Raw genomic sequence first — 10,186 nt, forward strand, 5'->3', positions numbered from 1 at the left:
GGTTTTTTTAAGCTACTAGGAAAATTATATTTTAGCAGATTTTAGTCTAATGTTAAAATTTTTCGTTATTTCCAATTAGGTACGTGTAGTTTATTGTTTAACAAAAATAAACGCATATTAAAATGAAGTATTTGACGTAGGGAATTTTTCGTCGCACTGTTGTCAAATTTAGTTCCTTCCGTAAAATACAGATAAAAAGTTCTTGTTTTTGTTTTCGGGGCTCGTATTAATTCCGAAAATATCCAGCCCATCTCCTTATATTTTGTTAAAATATAGTTTAAAAGTAATCTAAACATTTCCATTCAATGGCGGAAGCGGACAAATTGAACATTGACTCGATCATAGCGCGATTATTGGAAGGTAAATTTTAAAGGTCGAGAATATTTGCAACTAAATATGGCGGCTTCGCTTGATATTTCGGTGACGCCTTGTTATGTGTCAAAGAATAATTTGATAATGTTTATAAAACGTTTTTAGTTCGAGGTGCTAGGCCAGGAAAAAACGTACAGCTAACTGAAAATGAGATCAGGGGGTTGTGTTTGAAGTCCAGAGAAATTTTCTTGAGTCAACCCATTTTGTTAGAGCTGGAAGCTCCTTTAAAAATTTGTGGTAAGTAATCTATATTTGGAAAATCTGATAAGACCTAGATATGCTCATGAATACGATGTTCTTTATTCGGTTTGCTCATATTTATTTATTGATTCGGATACAGAGCTTCTAAATGTATTAACTTTTAGCATCATCTTGTTACATAAAAATATTTATAAATAGTGAACAACTTCACATCTGTCTGTTAACTTTTATTTTACTATGAGACTACTTAACGCCGTTCGCTACCAAGGGTGTATTTGTGTACCAAACTGAACTAGAGACTGAAGCAATATTTTTTGAAAAATTGCAAATCTTTAGCATTAAATATATTAACTAATTTTGTAGGTGACATTCACGGGCAGTATTATGATCTTCTACGTCTGTTTGAGTATGGAGGTTTCCCCCCTGAGTCAAACTACTTGTTTTTAGGTGTGTGCTTTTCTTTAAATTAATAGCAGATATCAGATTTTAATACTTTTTGCTGTATAGGTGATTATGTTGATCGTGGCAAACAGTCTCTTGAGACGATATGTCTCCTTCTGGCCTACAAAATCAAATACCCAGAGAACTTCTTCCTGCTCAGAGGGAATCATGAATGCGCTTCCATTAATAGAATATATGGATTTTATGATGAATGTAAAAGAAGGTACATATATTTTTTTAAATAACTTGGATTTTGGTAATTATTTTTATTTTTTATTTTTGTAGGTATAACATAAAGTTATGGAAGACCTTTACAGACTGTTTCAACTGTCTTCCTGTAGCTGCCATAGTAGATGAGAAGATTTTTTGTTGTCATGGAGGTAAATACATAGTGTTAAATATAATACAGTGTGTTACACAAATAGTACACAAAAATTACACATCAAAGTTGTGTTTTTAGAATAAAGATGAGTTTGGTTGGAAAAGCATATGACTAAAATGTAAGGTTTTTGATATATTTTCTAAAAATTCTCCACTGAGTATCAGAATAATATGGGTCTTCCAATTAAAATAAAAGGGTAACTTGCTTTAAAAAGCGCCCAATATTCAATTAAATTTGTCTCATCCTGTATAATTTTTTCCGTCAAGTTTTAATTTGGTTTAAAGCATATTCAATAGTTATTTTAACTGTATATCAAGCTATACAGGGTAAATTACAATTTAGATAGCTTTTAATGAAATTTAAAATTTGTTCTTCATTTTTATATATTTACTTATCCATAATCAAACTCGCCTTTATTTTTTTGCTGGAATCTGAAAATCAATTCATATATAGAGTGTGCCATTAAAAATACAACTTCAATGAGTAACTTTTTATGGGAACAGCCTGTAGAACTCTAATATATTTTTAAAACATGCTCTAAATTAGCTTTGGAGCCTCTACGTTGTAAGAGAGGCGCCACCCTGTATATTGAATATCGTTTTTCAAGTTTTTCATATATTTATTCTCTAGGATTAAGTCCCGATCTCCAATCAATGGAACAGATCAGAAGAATAATGAGACCTACCGATGTACCCGATCAAGGGTTGTTGTGTGATTTGCTTTGGTCTGATCCGGACAAGGATCAGATGGGATGGGGTGAGAACGATAGGGGAGTTAGTTTTACTTTTGGAGCTGAAGTAATAAGTTATATGAGTAAATAGAAAGAACTGTATAAAGCTACGGAGTTAATTTTTTAGGTTGTCGGTAAATTTTTGCATAAACACGACTTTGATTTGATATGTCGAGCCCATCAAGTTGTCGAGGATGGTTATGAATTCTTTGCAAAGAGGCAGCTTGTCACTTTGTTCAGTGCACCTAATTATTGTGGTAAGTATTCTTAAAAAAATGTGTGTGCAGTATGTGCACATATTTGAAGTGAAACTTCTTATTAACAGCTATAAAATTGAAGGATTTGAAGGACATGTTTGAAAAAGTCTAGTTTAAAATGTTGAAAAAGTAATAAATTAAAAACATATTTTTTTACGCGTAAAAAATAGTTTTTTTGGTGTAACAAATAGTTTTTTACACGTTAAAAGTAGTTTTTGCATGTAACAATTAGTTTTTTACGTGTAGCAAATACACACACCGGAAAAATCTAGGGATATCATTTTATTAAAGTTAAAAATAAATGTTTTGAACAACCACATATTTGTGGGCCGATTCTTTCTACTTCGATTGAAACGAAGTAGTCACACTAGTTATTTCTAAATTTGGGATATTTGCAGAAGTGTTTGTGCATTTTTTGTCAAATATATAAAAAGCACCTAGCATCAATTGTTCGAATTTAACCTGTACTGGCTATGTTTTTATGATAACTGACCAGAATTCATTCAAATAACTCTGTTTAGTATTAAACGACATTATGGAGCGTAGACATCTTAACAGAGACGAAATGCTAAGGGCCATGGGTATGCTCGAAGCTGGAATGCGCCAAATCGATGTAGCTAGAGCATTAAATACAACGCAAAGTGTAATATCGCGATTAAGTACACGGTACCGTGAAAGTGGTGATGTTGCTGAAAGGCACACAGGGCGACATCGCATTACTACCCCTCAGCAAGATCATTTTTTACAATTAAATGCTCGACGCCGACCGACTCTTACAGCACCATAGCTTAGTTTAATTCTCCAGGAAACACATAATGTAACCGTTAGTCCTGACACTGTTGGCAATAGATTAAGAGAGGTTAACTTAAGAAGCAGACGCCCCTGGAGAGCTCAACCCTTAACGAGAGAAATCGAGAGGTACGATATTTGTGGGCTCAAGATCATGTTCAGTGATCGAATGAACAATGGGCAAATGTTCTTTTCACGGATGAGTCACGCTTTGGAATTCATCCAGATTCGAGAAGGCTTAGGGTATGGAGAGAACCGGGAAATCTTATTCGGTTGGATCATGTTCAGGAAGTGCACCCTTATCAAGGTGGAACAGTTATGGTCTGGGGAGGAGTTCAGTTAGGCCGAAAAACCGATCTTGTTTTTCTTGAAAGGTTTCTAACAGGAATCACATATCGTGATTTAATTCTTGAGCCTGTCGTGTTACCATATGCCATTGATTTTGGGAGAAACTTCATTCTCATGCATGACAATGCACGGCCTCATACAGCCAGAGTGGTAAGTGAGTTTATCAATGCTCATCAATTAATCTTACCCTGGCCGGCACAATCTCCTGACCTCAACCCCATCGAGCACGTATGGGACGCGGTCCAAAGAAGAATTTTGAGAATGGGTATGCCTCGTGAAACTCAGAGGGATCTGGTTCGGGCCGTGAATGCAGCGTGGCAGGTTGTACCTCAAGAAGAGATCGACAACCTGATCAGGAGCATGGAGAGACGATGGAGAGACATACTCTTTATTAAGTAAAAATGTTTTTTTCTTTTTTTTTAATTCACAGTTTAGAATAAAAAAAAATGTGTATATTTTTTTGAGTTCAATAAAAATCAAGGAAAAATTGAAAAATTCGGTAAATTTCGCATTTTTATTTCCAATAGGTCCTGTAAACTATTTGTTTATTTTAATTTTATTATATCAGAAATGCAAATAATAAAATTACTGACGATGGCTGGATAAAATTGTAATATCCCTAGACTTTTCCGGTGTGTGTAGTTTTTTACGCTTAAAAATAGATTTTCAATAATATCAATTATAATTTTTATATAATATAAATGACCGGTTGACAGACAGGGAGGCAAAATAAAAAGCGGCATAGAGTGTTGCCGGTTTTTACGTGTGTAGAGTAAAATAAACTATTTTAAAAACTTTTATGTATACTATTTAAATGAAGATAATTATCTAAAGGCGCATTCTCACGACTCGTGTACTTGACAAACATTTGTTATTGGAATATACTCGCCATGTCGTGATAACGGTTTCCTTGGTCACGCATCGCGTCCCCACTCTCTGTCGGTAAATATAGCCCGAGTCAATGGATCACAATAATTAATTGTACACTTGCCAAGTGTACTTGGCCAGCCTTGTGTATACTTGCCGAGACGCAAAAAAACGACTGCGCAAATAATTGTACTGTTATGAGTATGTCTTGTTTATTTCCGGATCTTAGTGTTTTTCGAGTTAATTGCGGATAATGTAAAACGTTAAAATAATAATAGATTATATATCAAATTTACATTAATAACTTAAATATTGGCGACATACCTAAATTGTTCTCATAGCAATAAATGGAGTGGACAAATGAAGACTACACGGGAAAAACCAGATATGTCACATTTTCATAGAAACTAAGATAGCGATACAACTTTATAGACAAATGTTAACATCATTCGAGAAAAAAGAAAGCAATAATACTCTTAGTCCCAGAGATATTACAGCTTGGTTATTGTGCCGTACAAAGGAAAAACCAGAGTAGTACACGCGTAAATGGCAAAAACAAGAGATGTCCTTACACATGGGCGACAAGCATACATCTTGCAATTAGTATTACATGTAGTAAATTTATGTACTCTAATAAAAACCTACTTAAATATTAATTTTCTTCCTATAACAAAAAAATAATAGTTTATGTTTAGGTTTTATACAACCTTTAATTGGACATCCCTGGTTTATCCCCTGTTTTGTTTTGCATTTTGACATTTTTATTTCGGTATTTCAGAATATGGCCATAATTAACATTATTAATAATTCAGAATTGGTAGTAATATAATTATTTTTCTAATTATTCAACCGAAAATAACATATTTCTTTAAAAGCACTAAATTGCATTTTTCTCGGCTCCAGTTAAAATGGACAAAACTGGTTTTTCCCGTGTAGTCTTCAAATGATGCTGTTTTGGAATTTATGGATTTATACGAAAATGAGGTCTTCATAGGGATGGCCAAACATAAAGAACATAGAAATCGTATTGCAGTGTACAGTAAATTAATTTAAAAAGACACGTCGTGTGAGCGCCACACTTGCCAATGGTGTTTACAAAGTGGGGATGGAGGGAATACTTGCCAAGTACGCCAGTATTGGTAGTACGTTTAAGGGCTCTAACTCACTGACGACCAGGTCGCAACGACCTGGCCGTCGGCTGGCCGGATGCATTGCGTTTATAGCTGCGGCCAGATGAACGACCAGTTTCAACAGAGTTGTCAGATCTAACGGTTTTTTACGTTTTACCAATTAGAAAATATTGTTTCAGAAATGTTAAAATATCCGAGTTAATAACTAAAAAGCGAAGTTGCTATTCATGAGCTTATTAAATGTTCTAATATTAAATAATGCATTTAAAATATTCTTGGGTTTTTCGTTAATAAATACTGGTGTGGCAAACGGAGTAAGTAAAATCTCCAACCCCGACTACACGATAACGTCGTTATTTCCATGTTTTTCAAATCCGCAATGCCTGCTATTTCATCAGTCGTTTCATAACAGAATATTCTACATCCTACGTCTATGTAATTTAATATGTGTAGAGTGAGACATGTAACTCGAGAGATTTTCAGCATTATATCAATAAGGGACAAAAACAGTATTGTTCCTAAAGGTGCGTCTAGACTTGAGCATTTTAGCCCGAACTAACCGAGCGCGCACGACCAAAAAGAACAAATAGGCCGAACAAAAAGCATTTTGTAGGCGTGACCGACAAAAAGGGAGATATTCTGTTTCTTTTTTCTACTGATATGGACTTCTGCTGATGGCTCTAATCGACTTTAGAAGTAAACATATTAGGGCCATCGTAAAAAAAGGTCGTCAGACACTGGCTCTAAATATAAGCAGGTAGAAAGTTTAGCTTCCAGTTATTTCAATGTTTACAATATAAATTCCTCTTTTTTATTGTTACTGAGAATCAGTATAATAAAAACAGCAATTACTTCTATTTTTATGAATGTTTAAGTTAGTTTTACTCTTAATTTTTTTAAAAATAATGTACCTAGTAGAAATATAGTGTAATGAACCCTGTTTGAAAAACGTTAAATTAAATAGAATATTTAAAATACAGTTGTCCTCCTTGTACATGACTACAATACAACTAAAAAAACTAATTTAATAAAAAAACAAATGGTTGTAGAAAAACTTTAAATATTATTTTTTTTATTTTTTAACATCGAAACTCGAAGGTATAATAACAGGTATCATACCAACCATAAATAGAGTAGGTATGTCATATAAAAATGTTTTGAATTTTTACTAGAATCGACCCTTGGTAAAAAAAGGGTCTAGATTTAAGTTTCCCTTTGATCCAGTCTGTATACTATTTCTTTGGATTTTCTGCACGTGTGCAAAAACTACACTAAAACACTATATCTAATAGAAAATAAAATATTGTGCGTTGAATTTGAGGGATTTCATCTGAAAAATTATTAATTTGGAAGAAAACCGGCAACAAGTGGCAGAAAATAATATTTTAGTGCAGTCTACTGGTCGCAACGACCAACGGACGGCCGGGACCATAAAGTAACTAAAATAAAAGAGTGTTTGAAAGGTTGTCTAACTTGGCCATAATGTTGCATAGTTCAGTTAGGGCTCCAAAGCGTCGCCACCTGCTACCTGTCACGTGTCATTACAAGAATGACAAGTGACATGACAAGCAAATTATTTGTATTTTGCAATTGTTTACAATTTTGTTTTGAGTTTTGGAATTTTGTTATTATTTTTGTAGCAAAACCAGTTGTGTAGCATAAACATTGTTTGTTTGTGTTGTGTTTGTGCGTACAGAAATTATGGACGAAGTTTTATTTCCCGAGGAACCAGATACCTTATATTTCTCTATGATTTGAACTTTATATTTTGTGCTGTGTTTTGCCATTATCATGTAATATTTTGTTCAGCCGATGATGTGATTTGAACACGATCCAGGAAAGGGTATCATGCAAAGCAAGTTCGATATGTAAAGACATTGCCCATCTCTGAACTCTGTGAACGTAAAACGAACTGACTATAAATTTAGGCCTTCATTTAATAGTGTTGAACATTTGCTACCTCAACTGAAATTCAACTGCTGACTTAAAGGTGAATTAATTTTTGATGATGTCTTATTTAAATCTTTATCTGTTATAATAGCATAGATTGCCTGCGATCTTATATGCTTTGTTAATTGGCGTTGACAATACGTTTTATAATACTATAGGTAAATCGAAGGGTAAACCGTTGGTGTATTTTGGTGGTGTACAAGATGTTGGCAATTTCATTGGCATTATTGGTATTAGTAACTAAATTATTTGGCATTAGTGTACAGAAATTCATCACGAGTTTACGGATCGAAGTTAATTCAGCATAGATAACTTTATATTATCAAATTTAATTTAGCATTTAACTGTAAGCATTTGAAAAAGTGTACAATAGTTTATAACTTAAAAATTATTAGAAACTTTTTTTAGTAAAATAAATAGATTGGTATGGGACGCCATCTGCTTTTCTTCTGTCATCGTCTGTCGAAATCTTACCTGAGAAAAAAAACAGAGTATAGACGGGGACCGAACGCATGCGGCCGTTCGTTCGTTCGTTCGCTCGACCATCCGTTTCAAGTCGGTACATCAAAGGCGTTCGCCAACAAATGCCTCCGGTCTTCTCTAAGGTCTTCTCGTGCGGTCCTATCGTGCGGTCCCCGTCCATACCACTAGCGAACATTCGTTCGTTCGTTCGTTCGTGCGGATAATGAATACGCACCTTTAGTGCAGTCTACTGGTCGCAACGACCAACGGACGGCCAGGACGTTAATGTGCGCTATATCATTTGATTTAATGGTTTTAGAGGTAGCAGCGGCCTGGCCGGTGCGACCTGGTCGTCAGTGTGTTCGAGCCCTAAACGGTAGAATTAACAGCTATCACATTTTAGAACTTGCTTGAATTTTGTCTTGTTTTATGATAATAAAAAAACCGGGCAAACATTCCTTGACCCAAAAATTTTCAGATTTTTACAAACTTATTCATATTTTCACTAATAATAGTAATTTCTACCGACATTTTGTTCTGCAGTAAGTACTATAGAATAAAATATATTGGTGACCGATGCGATGTGGAAAAACGACACGCGCCGGAGACATGTTAATATTATCGATATCGGGTAGAGTTACTAAGTGAGAATAAGTCAATATTTAGTTAGAAATCCGATTTAAATAGAAAATTGATTAAAATTAAAAAAATCCGATTAAAATAAAAAAATCGCTTTTTAATTTTTTTTAAATCTTGATTTTTTTACTCTCTGCAACTGAGAAAGCAAAGTAGCGCTCTAGCGGTGCAAATATGAACGTGCACTTACGGTATTTTTTGTTGTTATCAGGTGAGTTTGACAATGCCGGAGCTATGATGTCGGTGGACGAAACCCTGATGTGCTCCTTCCAGATCCTGAAGCCAGCCGACAAGCGGAAATTCCAGTACAACATGAACTCGGGCAGACCCGTGACGCCCCCTCGCGGCGCCACCAACAAAAACAAAAAGAAGTGAACTAAGCGCGTGATCAAGAGTAATTTATTTGCGAGATATGTGTCCTAGGGTTAGTTAATACGATCTTCATTCAACTGACATTCATATTATTATTATTATTATCATTTTCCGTTGGTTTTTAGTACCTTGTTGGTCTTTGCGTTGTTCTCAATAATTGAGGTTGTAGTCTATACAGGGCGTTAAAAATCAAGCGTTATTTTATGTACCGGGTAATGCATCGGGTCAGGACGTACAGGGTGGCGCATCTCATTCGTAAACGGAAAGATGTAGGAACAAAATATTTTATCGGTATATGTGGGAAGGTAATGTGCATAATTTTACATTATTTTGAAATGTACAGGGTATGTTAGAACTAAGATCCACACCAAACTTATATTTTTTCTTATGAAACACCCGGTATTTTATTTCATTTTTGGATCCTTGACACAAAATAACGCATTTATATATAGGTTTAAATATGTTTACAAGCTTTTACTTTTGAGATATTTAAATATGCATGCTAAATAAAAAAGATTGTCTACACCCAGTACATTACTTTTCAGAATTAATTCCAATTTGAGACGAAGAGGCAATTTTCCTCACAAAATAAAAATCACTAGTAACATATCCATTCTTCGCCAGCAGATACTGCTTTATTTTTCTTGATAAAATAATATACTCTTACTTATTAAACTATTGTAGGTAAATTTAAGTAAACTGCTATAAATTTAAATAATAAAGTTCATAAACTAATGTCGATTTTGAAAATAGTTACTAACTGTCACTAGAAAATTGCCATTGTGACATCAGCTATCGCGATTGCCATTTTATTGAAAATGCGCTTTTTTTTCTTAATCTGAGCTAGATACCCTAATATAGTTTGAAAGAGCATATACCCATAAAATATTTTGTTTTTACGTCTTCCCGTTTTCGTATAATCAATCGAGGCGAATGTACCTGGCGCCACCCTGTATATCGTCCCCTTCCACACAAAATATCGCCACTAACATTTTGAAAGTTTTACAGTAGAGCGAAAAACACGTCTTTTAGTGTGATCTGACAGTCACCACAGTGTCGTAACTGTAACAATACTGTCTCTTGTATTGTAGCAGACAAAATAAATGACATATCCAACAAAATTTAATTTTTCGATCATACTAAAAGACGGTTTTTTCGATCTACTGTAAAATTTTCGAAATGTTAGTTATGACACTTTGTGTGGATGTCAAAGATATACTTATATGAAATCCCTTGTAAATTTTAAGGG

At 34.3% G+C, this 10,186-nt stretch overlaps 1 protein-coding gene across 1 annotated transcript; it reads left to right on the forward strand.

Moving 5' to 3' along the window:
* The first annotated feature begins 179 nt into the window (after window positions 1-179).
* Window positions 180-9,498, forward strand: LOC115884197 (serine/threonine-protein phosphatase alpha-2 isoform). Its single transcript, XM_030902728.1, has 8 exons — window positions 180-360; window positions 478-609; window positions 937-1,020; window positions 1,081-1,237; window positions 1,300-1,394; window positions 2,027-2,193; window positions 2,254-2,383; window positions 8,777-9,498. The coding sequence occupies exons 1-8, from the start codon at window positions 306-308 to the stop codon at window positions 8,938-8,940; spliced, it is 984 nt and encodes a 327-aa protein (XP_030758588.1). The 5' UTR covers window positions 180-305; the 3' UTR covers window positions 8,941-9,498.
* Window positions 9,499-10,186: the final 688 nt, after the last annotated feature.

Source organism: Sitophilus oryzae, unplaced genomic scaffold (genome assembly GCF_002938485.1).
Source record: "Sitophilus oryzae breed Bouriz unplaced genomic scaffold, Soryzae_2.0 scaffold_1000_pilon_pilon, whole genome shotgun sequence".
NCBI lineage: Eukaryota > Metazoa > Arthropoda > Insecta > Coleoptera > Curculionidae > Sitophilus > Sitophilus oryzae.

Excerpts from the sequence above, each read along its gene's own strand:
- LOC115884197 (XM_030902728.1), top strand. The coding sequence starts at position 306 with ATGGCGGAAGCGGACAAATTGAACATTGACTCGATCATAGCGCGATTA. Across the intron at positions 361-477 it reads CATAGCGCGATTATTGGAAG|TTCGAGGTGCTAGGCCAGGA; the intron begins GTAAATTTTAAA and ends AAACGTTTTTAG. Across the intron at positions 2,384-8,776 it reads CAGTGCACCTAATTATTGTG|GTGAGTTTGACAATGCCGGA; the intron begins GTAAGTATTCTT and ends TGTTGTTATCAG.